The sequence below is a fragment of the Stegostoma tigrinum genome, unplaced genomic scaffold, assembly GCF_030684315.1.
Source record: "Stegostoma tigrinum isolate sSteTig4 unplaced genomic scaffold, sSteTig4.hap1 scaffold_67, whole genome shotgun sequence".
NCBI lineage: Eukaryota > Metazoa > Chordata > Chondrichthyes > Orectolobiformes > Stegostomatidae > Stegostoma > Stegostoma tigrinum.
This window is the reverse complement of record NW_026728611.1, coordinates 997,332-1,015,710: the sequence shown is the minus strand read 5'-3', so window position 1 is coordinate 1,015,710 and position 18,379 is coordinate 997,332. Positions and strand designations below refer to the sequence as shown.

Sequence of the window (18,379 nt, the reverse complement as noted above, 5' to 3'; positions counted from 1 at the left end):
TCTGAACCATCTTGTCTCATCGTCACATAAGCCTCCCTCTTCTGCCTAACAAGAGATACAATTTTTTTCATAAACCACAGCTCCCTTACCTCAATCGCTTCCTCCCTGCCTGACAGGTACATACCTATCAAGGACAGCAATATCTGTTCCTTAAACCTGCTCCACATTTCGATTGTCTCCATCCCTTGCATTTTGCTAACCCATTCTCTGCCTCCTAAGTCTTGCCTAATCGCATTATAATTGCCCTTCCCCCATCTATAACTCTTGCCCTGGAGCATATTCCTAACCCTTTCCATTGCTAAAGTAAACATAACCGAATTATGGTCACTCTCTCCAAAGTGCTCACCTACCACTAAATCAAACACCTGGCCTGGTTCATTACCAAGTACCAGATCCAGTGTGGCCTCCCCTCTTGTCGGCCCTTCAACATACTGAGTCAGGAAACCCTCCTGCACACATTGGACAAAAACTGATGCATCCAACATACTAGAGTTATCGCATTTCCAGTCAATGTTAGGGAAGTTAATGTCTGCCATAGCTAATCTCCCTGTTATTTTCACTCCTGCTCAGAATAGTTTTGCCAATCCTCTCCTCCACATCCCTGGAACTTTCCAGGGGCCTATAAAAAACTCCCAGCAGTGTGACCTCTCCTCTCCTGTTTCTGACCTCAGCCCATAACACCTCAGTAGACAAGTCCTCATCAAGAGTTCTTTCAGCCACCGTTGTACTGTCCTTGGCTAACAAAGCCACACCTCCCCCTCTTTTACCACCTTCCCTGTCCTTAATGAAAGATCTAAACCCTGGAACTTGCAACATCCATTCCTGACCCTGCTCTATCCATGTCTCCGAAACAGCCAAAACATCGAGGAAAATGACAGAGTAAAAGTTTCCATGAAATACAAGCTGTTGTTTTGCCTTACATTAGGAGAATCAGGAGTGGCCCATTTTTTCCCTCATCTCGGGATGAACACTCACCATCACTCACAGAGCTGATGAACAGCAGGAAAAATCTTCACCACTGACTACCTGCACTCACCTATCACCTTCCCACCTACCTTCCCCAGCCCCCACTCTGTTTATGTTTCAGTTCCCGTCCCCTCCCCCATTTCTGAAGAAGGGTCCTGAACCATCAACTCTCCTGCTCCCCTGATGGTGCCTGGCTCGCTGTGTCCCTCCAGCTTCACACTGTGTCATCCTTGACTCCAGCACCTGCAGCTATTGCTGTCTCCCTGTGAGCGATGTCAGCTTTGGTTCAATCCGAGCACGGGACGGGGCTTGGAGGACCCAATAGAAGCGGCCTACCCTCCAACCAATCAGAGCGAGTGAGATGTTTGTCTGTGTGAAAATCACGTGATCGCCCTTGTTCGGGGGCGCAAAATCTCTGCGACTGAAGGTCAGCTGCTTTCGGAAGGTACAGTACACGGGACAAAAAGGAAAGGAGCAAAAACCGGGAGGGAAATAGTTTCGGTATTGACTGAGAGGTTTTAATTGCGGTCGATGCATGTCAGAAAACGTACATTTTAACATGCCGGCCCCGTGTTTTGCAGCAAATGGAAGAATTGCTGCGGACCTGAGGCTGCGATAGGCAGAGGTGATTGCCACCATCTTTATTAGGGGCAATGATCTTTGGGACTCATGCCGGATCGCCATATTTATAGGTGGCAACCTGCAGTGGAACGCCAGCGCAGCCTTTCTTTGGGGGGGCGGGGGGGGGGGGGGGTATATAGAAGCGAAATGTGTTTTTTTTTCTGGACTTCTTCCCCAGACTGAGACGTGGCGTGTATTTCCTGGGAAGGACTTTTGACGCTGGCGGAGTACTGGCTTCAGGCAGTATAAATTGCTGCAGTTACACGTTAGATACTTAGTGGAGGAGAAATGCCGAAAACGCGTTCAGAACTGCATGTTCAAAAACAGAGTTGGTGGAAAAGCTCAGTAGGTTTGGCAGCATCCGTGAATTAAAAAAATAACGTTTCGGATCCGCTAACCCTTGCTCAGAACTTCATGTTACCTGTTGCACTCTAACTTTCGGAAGTCCTGCTTTAAATATTATGATCTATTAAAGCATATCCGTTTGCCCAGTATTCATATGATTGGGATCAAATCACTGAACGTGCTCTGAGTCCCCTTGTGCTCCCTGGTCAAATTTATTAATATCTGACTTCCTCCGTCTCTAATAATGGGTGTATTTTCCCTCTGCATCTTTCTGTGTCGGGGAGCAGGGTGATTTGAACAGGAGGATTTATACATAACGAACGGAAACCAAGAGAAATGTTTGCCTTTTCCAAACAATCTTGTGGTGTTTTTTGGATTTCTATCCAGGGCTGACAGTTATTTGTCTCTTATGGATTTGTTTTACAGGGTATTAATTGAGAATAATTTGCAGACCAGGATCCATGCAAGTTCTCCATTAAGCAGAGTGATCAGGATCTGAGTATCATTGACACTTAAATGCGAAAGGGAAGAGGTTTAACCATTCTATCCATGGGAGAATATTCCTGGTAAGGTTGTAACTTGAAAGCAGAATATTCAAATTTTTGGTTTGATCACCCCTGGGATAAGTGTTGAGTTCTATACCCTGCAGCTGAGAAAGGAGATATTGGCCTGAGAGGGGCAGATTTGTCCAAACAACACCTCGTCTCCTTGAAAGAACTGTCATATTTAGTCCCAATCGCCCACTTCATGATTTTAATCTATATATTCTTCATTCTTGAATATCTGCAAACTTCCTTTTAAAATTCCTTATGGGCACAAATTCCAGCACCCCTTCAAGTGGAATCTTCCAGATCCTGACAACTCTTTTGATCCTGAAACTGCTGAAGTCTGTGTGGAGTCCTGAGGGTTATAAATTACTGCATTTAACGTGAAGATGCTGTTCCCTGAGCTCCCATTGAGCTGAATTGAAACAGTATGGGAGGCTGAGATCAGAGTGGGTGTGAGCAGACAATGAAAATGAAAATGAAAAGGCTGCACTGTGAGTGCTGCTTGGCTAAATGAGAGTACTTTGGAGTTGGGTGAAACAGAAAGAAAGTGAAACTGAAAGATTGAGTGTGATGCTCAGTCTCAGTTTGGGCAGTTCAGAAAGTCTCACTGTCCTAACGGAAACAGTCAATTGATAATTGATACTGGAAAGAATTTTCTTACAGTTTTTAAAGTATATATTAGCTTATATAAAGTTAGCGACTTTTGATTTTATAATAGTAATGTTTGAAATGAAGGGGAAGGACCTAGCTTCATTAAATTCTCTTTAAGGCAGAAACTGGCTTAATCTGGAGAGAAGTCACAACAGAAGCCCTCAGGTCTGTGTTGTCCTTGTCTAGCACAATAGAACATAGACCCTTGATGTTGTGTCGACCTGGGAAATCAAACTGAAGCCCATTTAACCCACACTATTCCATGATCATCCATATGTTTATCCAATGACCACTTAAATGCCCTTAAACTTGGCGAGTCTACTACTGTTGCAGGCAGGGCATTTCACGCCCTTACTACTCTGAGTAAAGAACCTACCTCTGACATCTGTCCTACAACTATCACCCCTCAATTTAAAGCTATGGCCCCTCGTGCTGGCCACCTCCATCCGAGGAAGAAGGATCTCAGTGTCCGCCCTATCTACTCCTCATATCAGCTTGTATGTCTCTATTAGGTCACCTCTTAACCTTCTTCTAACGAAAACAGCCTCAAGTCCCTCAACTTTTCCTCAAAAGACCTTCCCTCAATACCAGGGAACATCCAGGTAAATCTCCTGTGCACCCTTTCCAATGCTTCCACGTCCTTCTTATAATGTGGCAACCAGAGCTCCAAGTGTGGCCGCACCAGCGTTGTGTACAGCTGCAACATGACTTCATGGCTCTGAAACTCAATCCCTCTACCAATAAAACCTCACACACCATCCACCTTCTTAACAACCCTATCAACCTGGGTGGAAACTTTCAGGGATCTATGCACACGGATCCTGAGATCTCTTTGCTCATCCACACTACCAAGAATCTTACCATTAGCCCAGTACTCTGTATTCCTGTCACTCCTTCCAAAGTGAATCACCTCACACTTTTCCGCGTTAAACTCCGGGATATTACCAGTGTCCCTATTGGCTATTTGTGCAGGAAGTGTATCCGTCTGCAGCTACTGGTTAGCTGTTTTTCAGAGCTGGAGCTGTGGGTGCAGTCAGTATGGAGCATTCATGATACTGAGAAGGTTGTGGTAGCATTCTCAACAGATTGGTCACAAGCAGGTGAAGATTACACAGACAGCAAGGGAATGGGTGGCCATCAGACAAGTAAAAGGCTCAGAAATGAAGTGCTCGAGTCCCTCGTGGTCATCGTCCTCAAACAAATATACTGTTTTGGGTACTGTTTGGTCGGGGGAGGGCTGGTGGTGGTGGGGTGGCCAATCGGGAAGCAGCATCAGTCAAGTTCATGGCACTTGGAGTGACTCTGCTGCGGAGAAGGGGAGGAAAATGATGAATATGACTGTAGAGACAGGGGATTCAATAGTACGGGGCACAGAGAGACATGAATCCGGGATGGTATGTTGCCTCCCTGGTGCCAGGATCAGCGATGACATGGAACAGCTTCAGGACATTCTGGAGTGGGAGGGTGAACATCCGATTGTACCAGTGACATAGGAGGACCTGAAAGCTGAAGATAGGAAGATAAGAGATACATTAAAATACAAGATCTCAAATGTAGTATTGTCAAGCTTACACCCATTGCCACATTGTGGTAGCGAGGAGTTTTGTGTTGTGTTCAGTTGTACAAGCGACCTTTATTCAGAGCTCTGTTACCGCATGTGTGGGAGAGGCCAGAGTCCACTCCAAACCTGGCTTTCACGTGAGGCCTAATTCCCCTCTTAAATACAGCTCAGATTGGAAGAGTGGGCAATGATACTCAAACTTTCCCTGGCTGATTGTAATATTTTTATTCCTTTTGCTAGATGTTGTTTACATGCAATATTGTTGTCATTGTTAGCCACACACCCCAAATCAATATATCCAATCCAGTAAGCAAACAATCATGGACAATACTATGTTCAGCCTTAAACCCTCCCATAATCTCCTGAGGTTAGCTAGAAAATGACTTCATCTGTCTTTGGGACCTGACAATGCTTTTGACAGTTATATTCCTCCTCAGACATTTGCCAGCTGCACCATGTTTTTTGCCAAAAAACAAAATAGTAGCTTATCACTGAGAACTTTTCCAAATTCTCTACTAACTGTAGTGTGGATTGTTAGGAATTGTGATAAAGTCTTTTAAACTCAACTCTGATATAAAGTAACTACAATTTTGTAATACAGTTGAAAATTGTGGAAAAATCCCTCTCTCACTTCAGCTTAAGAGACCAAACAAACAGTGTTTCTGACTTGCTGTTGCAGTTTACAACCCCAACGATTTGCATGCTGCAAATGATTTTTAAATTGAAGTTTCATTTTCCACTCGAAGCGCTTTCCATTATTACTTTCTTGTTTTAATAAAAAGCATCTATTCAAATTCCACTGAGGATGAAATTCAGTCACTTTAGAGCTTTACCAAGCCATTAAACAAAACTTGTTTAGATTTCACAAATAACTAAGGCACTAATCATGTCTTCACTTCGGATTTTGCAATCTATCTTTGTCACTCTTCCGTTGATCTTTGCATGTAAGAATTTATTCAAATTATCCATATCTACATTTCAATTGTTTTATCTCTCTGCAGCCCTGACTTCTCTCTTTATAACCTTTCTTTGCCCCTTCCTATGTTGTTGGTCTTTTACAGGTTGTGTTTACACCATTTATTGCTTTGCCTTCCATAATGATGCAGTGAGCTGCTTTTATTGCTGACAAACATTCGCTCAAGGAATTCAGCTAACCATTTCATGTTAATTGGTTGTTTGCATTTCTGGTTACAATTACCTAAACAGTTCAGAATGCTGTAGGATCAGACTTTTGCTTCTACTTTTTAATTAAGTAACAAACTTGTGATTGTGGCTGGACCAGGCCTTTAAAAACTGCCTCTTATTAAAATGCTTATGTGTTTTGAACTGCCTGTTTACAGAAACCCAAGTAAATTCCCAAATGTTCCTTCTCAACAGGACTCTTTTATGACCCCCACAGGACCTTTCGTGATCTAATCCAGTAACAGTGTGAGCTGCTACAATGCACGTGCTTGTGAAAGCGAGAATAAGAGGACAGATGAGATGAGTGCATGGCTGGAGATATAACTTAAAGCGTTTAGATTCCTGAGGCTTTGAGACTGTTTGTTTCTGGGGAAGGTGGGACATGCACAAGCTTGAACAATTGTCCTGGGCAGAGCTGGGACAGATATTCTTGTTGATGCTTTTGCTAGTTCCACTGGTGAGGATTTAAACTCGTATGACAGGGGAATGGGAACCAAAGTATAGCTTCAGTAGTAAGAGACTCAGATCAGCAAATGGGACGTGAAATTAGTTCATGATGTTGTCGGTGGCTGAAAGATTAAAAGAAAGAAGGATTAATCAAGATCAAAACTCTCTCATCATGCATCAGTCCTGAGATCCCAGGAATTGGTCTGGTGAACCTTCTTTACGATCATTCAGTAGCCAGGCCATCCTTCCTTTGGAAAGGAGAACAAAGGTGCACACGACTCCAGGTGTGGTCTCACCAAGGCCCTTATAGAAAGATATCCCTCTTCCTGTACTCGAATCCTCTCACAATGAAGGGCAAAATATCATTTGCATTCTTCACTACTTGCTGCTGCCTGTTTCCTAAAAGAGAACAGGAGAGAAACATGGAACTAAATGGGGTCAGACACTCGGGTAAAATTGTTGAACACACTGTCCCCATTGTATCGGTGCTGGCCATCAAGCACCTATTGAAGCTAGGCCCGTTTTCTGGCACTCGGTGTGTAACCTATATTATGGTGCAATGGATGATCATCTCAACACTTCTTCAAGATTGCAATGGTTCCTGCATCTGTCACCATTTCAGATGCTGTCAGATCTGCTGTGTATCTCCATCTTTTTCTGTTTTTATTTCAGATTTCAGGTATTTTGCTGTGTATTCTCAGCCCTTCAGAAGCATCAGAGGGTATGGGGAGAAAACAGGAATTGGATTCATTTTCTGATGTATAAAATGCCTGCCCTTCATGTCTGTCCAAACTCTATCTCTTTTTTTTTTGTAGGCAAACGCTGACTGTTTTCCTTCCCTGAAGGACATTAAATGAACCGGTTCAGTTTTACTGATAATCCAGCAGTGCCCCTCGGTGTTGGATCCACAATTGACCAGATTAATTTCAGAGTTTCACAATCTTTGTGTGTATTCTTCTGGTTTCTCTCTCTCTACTTTTCTGTTTGAAATTTTGATTGCATTCAGAGAAATCAAACAAAACCACATCCAGATCTGACACTCAATCTGTTTGTCATAACCTAATTATCTCAGGATTTTGAACATTGAAGGAAGAAGCACTGTTCACCAGGGAGAAATGCGTATTGTCTGTGTGTCGAAGAGTCTGTGAAGATTCATCTGAAATGTCCAAACACCAGCGCAGTCACACTGGGGAGAGACTGTGGAAATGTAGGGATTGTGGGAAAGGATTTATTTACCCATCCCAGCTGGAAATGCACCAACGCAGTCACACTGGGGAGAAACCGTTCATTTGCTCTGATTGTGGGCTGGGATTCACTCAGTCAAACAACCTGCTGAAACACCAACAAGTTCACAGTGGGGAGAGACCGTTTGCCTGCTCTGTGTGTGGGAAAGGATTTGCGCAGACATCTCACCTGCTGAAACACCAGCAAATTCACACAGGAGAGAGGCCATTCACTTGCTCTGTATGTGGGAAAGAATTTGCTTTGTCATCCAGCCTGTTGACACATCAGCGAATTCACAATGGGGACAGACTGTTCACCTGCTTTATTTGTGGGAAAGGATTCGTTTCGTCAACCAACCTGCTGAGACACCAGCAAGTTCACACCAGAGAGAAATCATTCACCTGTTCTGTGTGTGGGAAAGGATTCACTCAGTCATCCTCTCTGCTGGAACACCAGCAAGTTCACACTGGGAAAAGACCATTCATCTGTTCTGAATGTGGGAAAGGATTCACTCGCAATTCCAAACTATTGGTACATCAGCGAGTTCACACTGGAGAGAAACCTTTCACCTGTTCTGAGTGTGGGAAGGGATTTACTCACTCATCCAACCTGCTGACACATCAGCGACTTCATACTGGAGAGAGACCATTCACCTGTTCGGAGTGTGGAAAAGCATTCACTCAGACAGTTCACCTGCTGACACATCAGCGAATTCACACTGGAGAGAAACCGTTCACATGTTCCGAATGTGGGAAGGGATTTGCTCACTCAACCAACCTGCTGAGACACCAGCGAGTTCACTCTGGGGCCAGACCATTCACTTGTTCTATGTGTGGAAAGGGATTCACTCAATCATCCAAACTGTTAACACACCAGCAAGTTCACCACAACCACATTTGAAGGATTTTGCTTTTAAATCAAGGATTGAACTTGGATCTTTGGGCTGTTTGTACTGGTGTCATTAGTCCCTGCTCAAAACTTGATCTTCTCTTGGGAAATAAGGTAGGGCAGGTGACTGAGGGGTCAGTGGGAGAAATATTTTGGGGCCTATGATCATCGTTGTATTAGTTTTAAAATAGTTATGGAGAAGGATAGACTTGGTCTAAAAGTTAAAGTTTTAAATGGGACTAAGGCCAATTTTGACACTATTATGCCCCTTAAAAGCACAGTAAGACCGCCTATGTATGGGAATGCACAAGATGGATGACATGCAAAACAAGTATTTTACATCGGTATTTACTGTGGAAAAGAATATGAAAGCTAGAGAACTTAGAAATGAATGTGTATCTTGAAAAGTTCCATATTATAGAGGAGGTGGTGCTGGATGCCTTACAGAGCATAAAGGTGGATAAATCCCCAGGACCTCTTCAGGTGTATTCTCCAACTTTGCGGGAAGTTAGGCTTGCGATTGGGCCCCTTGCTCAGATATTTGCACCATTGACAGTCATAGGTGAGCTGTTAGGCTGGAGGTTGGCTATTCCAGTGCCATTGTTTAAGAAAGGTGGTAACATAAAGCCAGGGAACAATAAACTTTTGGTGAGCCTGATGTCAGTTATGGGTAAGTTGTTGGAGGGAAGTCTGAGGGATAGGATTTACATGTATTTGGAAAGCGTGGACTGAATGGGGATAGTCAACATGGCTTTGCCCATAGGAAATTATGTCTTGATTGAGTTTTTTTTTGAAGAAGTTACAAAGAAAATTGATGGCAGACTGGTGGATGTTTTCGATATGGATTTCAGTAAGTAAAATTCCGCATGGTAGACTGATTAACAAGGTGAGATCACATGGAATCCAGGGAGAGCTGGCCATTTGGAAAGGCCTTTGGCCTGCAGTATGCTGCAAGGATTGGTACTTAGTAACTATAACTCCCGCATTCACATCCAAATCATCTTTATAAATGACAGAAATGAGTGGACCCAGCTCTGATCCTTGCGGCACACCACTGGTCACACGCCTCCAGTCTACAAAGCAACCCTCCACCAGCACTCTGTCTCCTACCTTCAAGCCAGATCTGTATCCAAATGACTGGTTCTCTCTGTATTCCATGTGATCTGACCTTGCTAATCAGTCTACCATGAGGAACCTTGTCAACTGCCTTACTGACATCCATATAGAACACATCCACTGCTTTGCCCTAATCAATCCTCTTTGTTCCTTCTTCAAAAAAAATCAAGTTAGTGAAACATGATTTCCTACACACACAGCCATGTTGCCTATCCCTAATCAGTCCTTCCCTTTCCAAATATTTCAAGTACTATCCCTCAGGATTCCCTCCAATGGCTTGCCCACCACTAATATCAGGCTCACTGGCCTATAGTTTCCTGGCTTTTCCTTAGCACCTTTCTGAAATAGTGGCACCACATTAGCCAACTTCTGATCCCTCATCTGTGGCTATCGATGATACAAATATCTCAGCAAGGGGCCCAACAATCTCTTGCCTAGTTTCCCTCCGAGTTCTCGGATACACCTGATCAGGTCCCAGGAATTTATCCACTTTTATGCGTTTTAAGCCGTTCAGCATCACTACCTCTGAAATATGGCTAATTTTCAAGTTGTTGCTATTTATTTCCCCACAGTCTATATCTTCCATATCCTTTTCTGTAGTAAATACTGATGCATAATACTTGTTTTATTATATTCCCCATTTCTTGCAATTCCACACATAGGCGGCATTGCTGCTTTTTAAGGGGCCCTATTCTCTCCCTAGTTATCCTTTTGTTCTTAATCTATTTGTAGAATCCTTCTGGATTTTCCTTCATACTATTTGCCGAAGCTACCTCATGTCCCCTTTTTGCCCTCCTAATTTCCCTCTTAAGTATACCATTGTCATTATACTCTTATAAGGATTCACTCAATCTCTGCTGTCTATACCTGGCATGTCCTTCCTTTTTCTTGACCAAAACCTTGATTTCTCTAGTCATCCAGAATTCCCTACACCTACCAGCCTTGTCCTTCACCCGAACAGGAATATACTGTCCCTGAACACTCATGTTTTTTTTTTGAAGGCTTCCCAGTTCTGAATCTTTCCGTTTTACCTGCAATATCTGCCCCAATCAACTTTTGAAAGCTCTTGTGTAATCCCTTTAAAATTGGCCTTCCTCCAATATAGAGCTTTAACTTTCAGATCCGGTCTACTCTTTTCCATCACTATTTTAAAACTAATAGAATTATGGTCACTGGCCCCAAAGTCCTCCCCCGCTGATACCCTAGTCACCTGTCCTGCTTTATTTGTCAAGAGCCGGTCAAGATTTGCACTTTCTCTAGTCGGTACATCACATACTGAATCAGAACGTTTTCCTGGACACTCGCTCTCAGCAAATTCCTCTCCATTCAAGCATTTTACACCATGGAATTCCCAGTCTGTGTTTGGAAAGTTAAAATCCCTTCCATAACCACCCTGTTATTCTTACAGATAACCGAGATCTTCTTTCAAAATTGTTTGTCAGATTCCTGCTGACTATTGGGAGGCCTATAGTATAATCCCAATAAGGTGATCATCTCTTTCTTATTTCTCAGTTCCACCCAAATAACTTCCCTGGATGTGTTCTCAGATATATCCCTCCTAAGTGAAGCCATAATGTTATCCTTGTTCAAAAATGCCACTTTTCACAAAGCACATTCTTGCTTTGCTTCCCCTCCCGCTTTGACTTTCTATCCTTTCTATCGGATCTATAATCTTAGAACATTAAGCTGGCATCACTGTCCATCCTTGAGCCTTGTCTCTGTAATTGCAATGATAACCCAGTTCCATGTTTCCAACCTTGCCCTGAGTTCATCTGCCTTAGCTGTTAGGCCTCTGGCATTGAGATAAATGGTGTTTAATTTATTAGTCCTTTTGCGTTAATTTTAATAACAATTATGTAACTGTAGGGTAGGTTTTGAAAATGATGATGTTTTATTGCTGTATATCAACACCTTCACACTGGGTAAAGACAATCCACCTGCACACTGTGTGAAAAGGGATTTCCTAGATCATTAGGACTGGTTTTCATAGAATTCAGAGTATTCCTACAGTAGGGAAACAGGCCCTTTGGCCCAAGAATTCCACAGAAAACCTCAGAGCATGCCACCCAGACACATCTCCCCGTAGCCCACCTAATCTACACATCCCTGAACACTCTGGGCAATTTAGCTTGGCCAATCCACCTAACCAACACATGGGAGGAAACCAGAGCACCCAGAGGAAACCCACGTAGCCACAGGGAGAACATGCCAACTCCACACACTCATTTGCCCAAGGGTGGAATCAAGTCTGGGTCCCTGGCATTGTGAGCCAGCAGTGCTAACCGCTGAGCCACTGTGGATAACCACCAATGAGTTCCCAAGAATCTGTAGGAATTTTTTATGTTGCTCCTATTATCTGTGTCCACGTCATGTTATCTGGGCATGTTTCTCATGATGTTTGAAAACACCACGTGTCTGGTTACCTAGTTGGGAGAAAAAAACAATACAAGTCAACCTTTTATTAAAACTACTGTGCATTGCGTCTTCATCTCAAAAGCAGACTAGTTTATTTTGAAAGGCTCTCCATCTCCCCTAACTCCTCCATCCTCACCTCCCAAGTGTAAGGAACCGGTGGTTTTTATTTTTCACTCAATGACAGTCAGTACATTTCAGGTGAGCAAATGGGAACAGGGTCATCCCATAATGCTTGAAACTTAGTGTACTAATGGTACATTATTACAGTAATAACCATTACAATTCTTTTCCGAACCTTTCAAGTTTTACAACACCCTTCCTTTAGCAAGAAGACTAGAATTACACACATACACACAGCAGTTACACCTAAACCAGAATGGGACCTGCATCCTTGTGGGGGGTGGGGGTGCGTTTCCAGTACTGTTGAGGGCCTTGTAAATCCCTGAGCAGTGGGCTGAAATCCAGGGAGAATGTTCAAAATAATAATAAGGGCCAAAAAGAGAAGAAACGAGAGTCTGGAAGGCCTTGTCACAGGCCAGTTTAAGGTACAAGGGAGTTTGTTAAGGGTGAATGGTGTTCAGATGAATAAGGCAGATGATTTGAGGATATAAATTAATGGGGCCATAAAGACATTGCTGTCAATTGGACATGGTTAGCAGCTCAGTATTCCAGGTTACAGGGCCTTCATGCAAGGCAGTGGAGGTGGTAAAGGAGGAGGGGATATTGTTATTTTGTTTAGGGAATCAATTACAGCAATAAGGAGGGCTGGCATCTTTGAAAACTCCACAAATAAATAAGGAGGCAAATTTTGAGAAAGTGTAAAAGTAGCAGGATTGTGGTAGCAGGAGCTTTCAATTTCCTCAGCATTAATGGAGTCATCACAGTGGGAAAGATTTATCAGAATTTTTAAAATACATCCAGGACAGCACTTCTTCAGCCACTAAGGAGAAGTCCCAACAAGGAAGGGGAAGGTCCTGGACTTGACTTTAGGTTACAAAGTTGAGCAAGTGGTTGAAGTTTCAGTGGGATTGCATTTTGCAGGCAGTTATTATAACTTTTCGATTCAGGATTGTAAGAAAAGGAAAAGGATGGGCCTTAAGTCCTAAACTGATGCTGAAGTGATGAAGAAAGTAAATGGAATTTTGGCCTTAATTGCGAATTATTGGTGTTTGAGGATCGGGACATCTTGTAACAACTGTATTGGATGTTGGTGAAGCCATACTGGTATATTATTTACAGTTTTGGTGCTTGTATTTAAGAAGGATATGCTGGCGTTGAATGCAGTGCAAAAAAGATTCACTAAGCTGATTCATGGGATGAAAGGGTTAGCCTGTCACGAATAGCTGGAGGAAGGGAATTTGCAGAGAGGAAATACTAAATAATTAAACAGGTGGTGCCCAGTGTTGGACTTGTACTCATAACCCTGCACTTAAGCAGCGTATGTTCTGACAACTGAGCTAACTTGGCCTCCCACAGTCAGTGTTCAAATCCTGCTTCATAAGGTGACGAATGGGTTTTTCACTGATGCCACTGCAGTCCAAGGAAGTAAAAGGTAATTGCTTTAGAAAATCCTAAGGTTCCAATGTATTCTTCTCATTGACATTGCAATCCATTTTCAGTACTTGCTCCATGATTTAACATTCAAAATTAATTTCGTGATGTTGTTTCCCTACTCTTTAAGCAGCCTGTATGACGCCAGTCACTCGGTCAAATGGTGAATAAATCTGTTTCAATAAACCAATTCTTTTCAGCTACAGTATAAGAAATGTTCCTTTATTTGCTGAGTCTCTCACAACATTTTCTTTGTTCTGTGTGTCAACAACTTTGGCCAATTCTCATGTTATGGACTACATGTTCAGACACTGGTTAAAAAAATTCTAAGGATCAGAGGTTTCTGGTGCAGTTGCATGACTTACTGCTAAGCGGTACAAAGAAATAAACAGGCTTAAAGATTAGGAAGGAAATATGTTTTTGCATTTTTAAGTGTAGAGTTCAGTTACTGTGTGCTTGCTTCTTATAAAATGGATGATTTGAAGTCTTCACAGTGCAATGTTCAAACGACAGACACCTAGACATTGTCAGCAAGTATTTAAGGCATTTGACACATTGAGGGAATTAATTTAGAAACACAAATTGTCCAAAAAAAAGTGCTGGATAAATGCAGCAGGTCTCTCAGTTAGTTATTATAGCTCTTTTTGATTCAGGATGGGTATGGAAAAGGACAAAAATGGGTCTAAAGTCCTTTGCTGGTGCTGCAAATGATAAAGAAAGAAAATAGAATTTTAGCTTTAATTGCTACATAATTGTTAAAAATTGTAACAACTGTGTGGGATGTAGTGAAGCCATTCCTGCAGAGAGAGAGAGAGAGAGAGAGAGAGAGAGAAATAGTTCTAAGATCTTGAAACTAACATGATTTCATTTGTCTTAGACATTGCCAGACCTACTTTGTTTCTATAGCACTTTCTGTTAAACAGCAAAAAGTTCTTTTCTTGAAGAGAAAAGCTTGATAGGTGACCTGAGAGAAATTGGAGACTTTGCAGGGATTTGAGGCAAAATTGGTGTTGAGGTTGCGAACCCATTAGAGATTTGAGAAATGGTAATGCAGTCTCGAGGCCTCTCCTGCTCCATGACTAAAATTTGGTGTCGCGACATTATCATCGAAGACAATAAGGATGACCATGACTTGTCAGTTACTGTGGCTGAACAGTCTAAGGTGCTGAATTAAGACTCCAGTCTTTTCATTGATGTGGGTTTGAATCTCACTGCTGCGAATGTCCCATGAGCAAGTGGCATTTTCTTCTCCGCAGGATTTTGCTGTGTGTAAGAAAAGAGGAGACAATACACATAATTTGCTGCGTGAAGAAAAAATAAAGATAGACTTGAAGTTCTATTAAAGTTATTTTTCAAGCAGCTACACAGACATGTTTGAGTGTACAGGAGACATAGAAACAAAATAGGTACAGCAGGGATGAGGAAGAACAGAGAGAGGGAGGGGAAAACCTACATTACCTCATCCTCAGTATTTATCCAGAACAGCATTCGGTGAGAGTAACCACTGCATAGTCCTGTGGAAAGTAGGTCCCATTCTCACTTTGAGAAAAAATTCTCACGCTGCATGGTACTATCACGATGCTAAATTGGATAGTCTTTTAACAGATCTGCTGACTTATTTTTCAGCACCTGTGATACACTTTGGGCCAATAACACTACAACTGAGAGAGCAGAGATTTTAATCACTCCAACATTATGGGACACTTGAGTATGGGGGACCGGTCAGTGTCAGGGCAGTTAAATCTAGAGGTAACAAAGAATGGATAGGGTTTCAGCAGCAGATGAGCTGAGACGTGGATGGAGTCAGGTGATGTTACTGAGATGGAAACAGTTGGTTTGGTGATGATGTGGTTGAAAGCTCATCTTAGTGTGAAGTATTTCATCAGAGTTGTGAACAGTCTGGTTCAGCTTCACACAGTTACTAGACAGAAGGTTGCAGTCAGTGTAGAAGCTGTCTCAGTGTTTAATTGGAGGAAATTGCTGTTCATCCTGCACTGGATTCAGACAAGTCAGGATGATGTGTGACTTGGAGGGGGTCCTCATGGTGATGGTGTTCCACATAGATCTTCCATACTGGACATTCACAATAGTGAAGTTTAAGGGTTTGTGACATGATGTCAAAGTCCTGATTGAGATGTGGATTTATTCAATACCTGTGTTTCACCTCTTTCTCCACATTCTTTCTTTGTCTGACCACTCACTAGGAGGCCAGAGTCTTGTGTAAGCCCAGACCAGGTGGTAGGTTCTGTTCCCTGATCGACATTAATGAATCACTGGCTTTTGTGGTCACTTCTTTTTTACAGTACATCATTAATCCTATGGGGTGGCACGGTGGCTCAGTGGTTAGCTTTGCAGCCTCACAGCACCAGGGACCCGGGTTCGATTCTCGCCTCGGGCAACTGTATATGCGGAGTTTTCACGTTCTCCCTGTGTCTGTGTGGGTTTCCTCCAGGTGCTCTGGTTTCCTCCCACAAAGATGTGCAGCCTAGGTGGATTAGTGGATTAGCCATGCTAAATTGCCCATGGTGTTCAGGGCTGTGTGGGATATAGGGGGATGGGTCTGGGTGGGATGCTTCAAGGGGCAGTGTGGACTTGTTGGGCTGAAGGGACTGTTTCCACACTGTAGGGAATCCAATCTAATCAAACTACCAGATTTATTACCAGCTGATTTCATAGGCAGCCTGGTGTTTGTGTGGACTCTCTCTTCGTTGCATTGTTCTGTTTTAAATTTATTTCACAGAGTATTCAAAGGGAAACTGACACCAGGCATAATCCCAGCGTTTTATGGGCCCCTCAGTTTATTGTAAACAGAACATTATCAGATTTTGAACATGGAAGGAGAAAGCATTATTCACAGTGTGAAACCATACACGTATTGTGTGTGTGTGGACACCAGTTTTAATTAACTACCAGGACTGACACAATGCAAGCCTTGATTGTGGGGAGGGATTCACTTGATTAACTACAGTCCTGGCACACAAGCTGTTCACACTGATGAGAGACCTTTTTAAATGTCCAAACTGTGGGAAGTGCTTTAAATGTTCTGATGAATCATCAATATGTTCACACTGCTGAGAGACCATTTGTGTGTTTTTTGTAGCCATGTGTTCAGATGATCAACTAAACTCCATTTACACCAGTGAGTTCACACTGGAGAGAGGCCATTCGTCTGCTCTGAGGGTGGGAAGGGATTCACTCATTTATCTCATTTGCTGACACGGAAGTGAGTTTGTCGGTAGCTGTTGGATGTTTGTATTTTGCTTTCAATCACAGTCAGTACTGAACCGTTTCAATGGAATCTGTTTCCATTGGTTTGAATAACTCCAGTTCTCAGTCGTTATATTTAGCATTAGAGTCAAATCAAACAGCTTTCTGTGTGACCTGCAGTATGTTTATTTTTAATGATATGTCTAATAAAAGTTTGTTCTCATTGAACATCTCTTCCCCCTCCCCCATGTATTCTCCATCCTCACCTACAACAACAACAGTGAGGAGCTCAAAGAGCTTCATTGTCTGACTCATGGTGACAATTGATCCACTGCCTCTGCTGCTTCCAATGATTCCAAGGGGCTCCTAAAGTTTTCCCCTGTCTGAACCCAGAACCTGCATGTTCCTCTGGCTATAACTATGTAGGAGACAAACCAATGTGTTATGAGCCCCTCTCAACTGGCTGCCAACATTTTCTCTCCTAATTCTCTCCCTTCCTTGTGTGCTTTTTCATCTGCTTGCCCCAACTTCTGAACCTTCTGTATTCCTCGTGACTGTCAATTTGGACTTTTCTCTTTGACACCTATCATAGGTGCTTGTTTTTTGTTCTTAAATTCTAATTGTCATACAAGCAGCCGTGAATGTTTGCCCTTCCTTTCCTTTCTGAGTGTAATTGAACCATCTTCTCTTTGAAAGTATTGCAATTATTAATTGTACTTTGTCCCGTCAACCTCCACTCAGTCATTGCTGTCCAGCTTTGACCTTGCTCTGTTGAAGACAACTTTCCATCAACTGAGCTTTCTTATTCTGAACTAATGCTGGTTATTATCTGACATTATTCTGTACCTTCCTACACGTGACCATGGTCTCCTGAATGATCCGCCGCTGACACTTGATCTACTTGGCTCCCATCATTCCCAAGAAGTATGATCAAACGAGCGCTCTTTCTTTTTGAACTGAATGCACTGTTTTTGGAAACTTGTCATGCATACAATCCAGAAAAACTTACTGTCACTGCCTGTTACTCTAGCAATATTCCAGTCTGTATTTGAAAAACTGAGGTCTCAAATAATACTACAGAACAGGAACAGTCCCTTTAAACCACAAGCCTCCATTAACGCACGATTTTCTAATCATGAAATCTCTTTCTTTCCCCTGCACAGTTTGTATCTCTCTATTCCCTGCCAATTCACGAATCCATCAAGATGTCTTTTAAGTATTGTGATTGTATCTGTTTATCCCACTTCCTCTGGCAATGCATTCTTGACACATACTATTCTGTGTGTAAAAACTCACCTTTCACACCTCCTTTACATGTTTCCCTATTACTTTAAACGTATGTCCCCTACACAAACTGTCATTTCTACTCTCGACTCCAACTACCCATGTCTCTCCCAGTTTTGTAAATTTCTACCGGGTTGCCCCTCAGCCTCTGATATTCAAATGAAAACAAACCAAATTTATCCAACATCTCCTCATAACTAATATCCTCCAAACAAGGTGATATCCTGGTAACCTGTTTCTGTACCCTTTGGTGGTTTGACGAGCAGAATTGTACACAACATTGCAAATATAACCTCACTAAAGTTCTAGCGAGCTGCAACATGACCAATTTTTATACACTTTGCCCTGACCATCATCTCCACTCGGGTTGCCA

The 18,379-nt window shown here is 42.6% G+C and overlaps 1 protein-coding gene across 5 annotated transcripts; it reads left to right on the top strand.

The window, feature by feature from the left end:
• Positions 1 to 1,329: 1,329 nt before the first annotated feature.
• LOC132209133 (zinc finger protein 229-like) lies at positions 1,330 to 15,036 on the top strand. Of its 5 annotated transcripts, none has more exons than XM_059644298.1 (3): positions 1,330 to 1,411; positions 2,359 to 2,498; positions 7,137 to 15,036. In XM_059644298.1, exon 3 carries the CDS (start codon positions 7,483 to 7,485, stop codon positions 8,443 to 8,445), a length of 963 nt encoding a protein of 320 aa, XP_059500281.1. In that variant the 5' UTR covers positions 1,330 to 1,411; positions 2,359 to 2,498; positions 7,137 to 7,482; the 3' UTR covers positions 8,446 to 15,036. The 5 variants fall into 5 exon arrangements, with proteins under 5 accessions (XP_059500281.1, XP_059500284.1, XP_059500283.1 ...); XM_059644300.1 differs by having other exon boundaries at positions 1,371 to 1,393; XM_059644299.1 differs by lacking the exon at positions 1,330 to 1,411 and adding an exon at positions 1,473 to 1,591.
• The last annotated feature ends 3,343 nt before the right edge of the window (positions 15,037 to 18,379 follow it).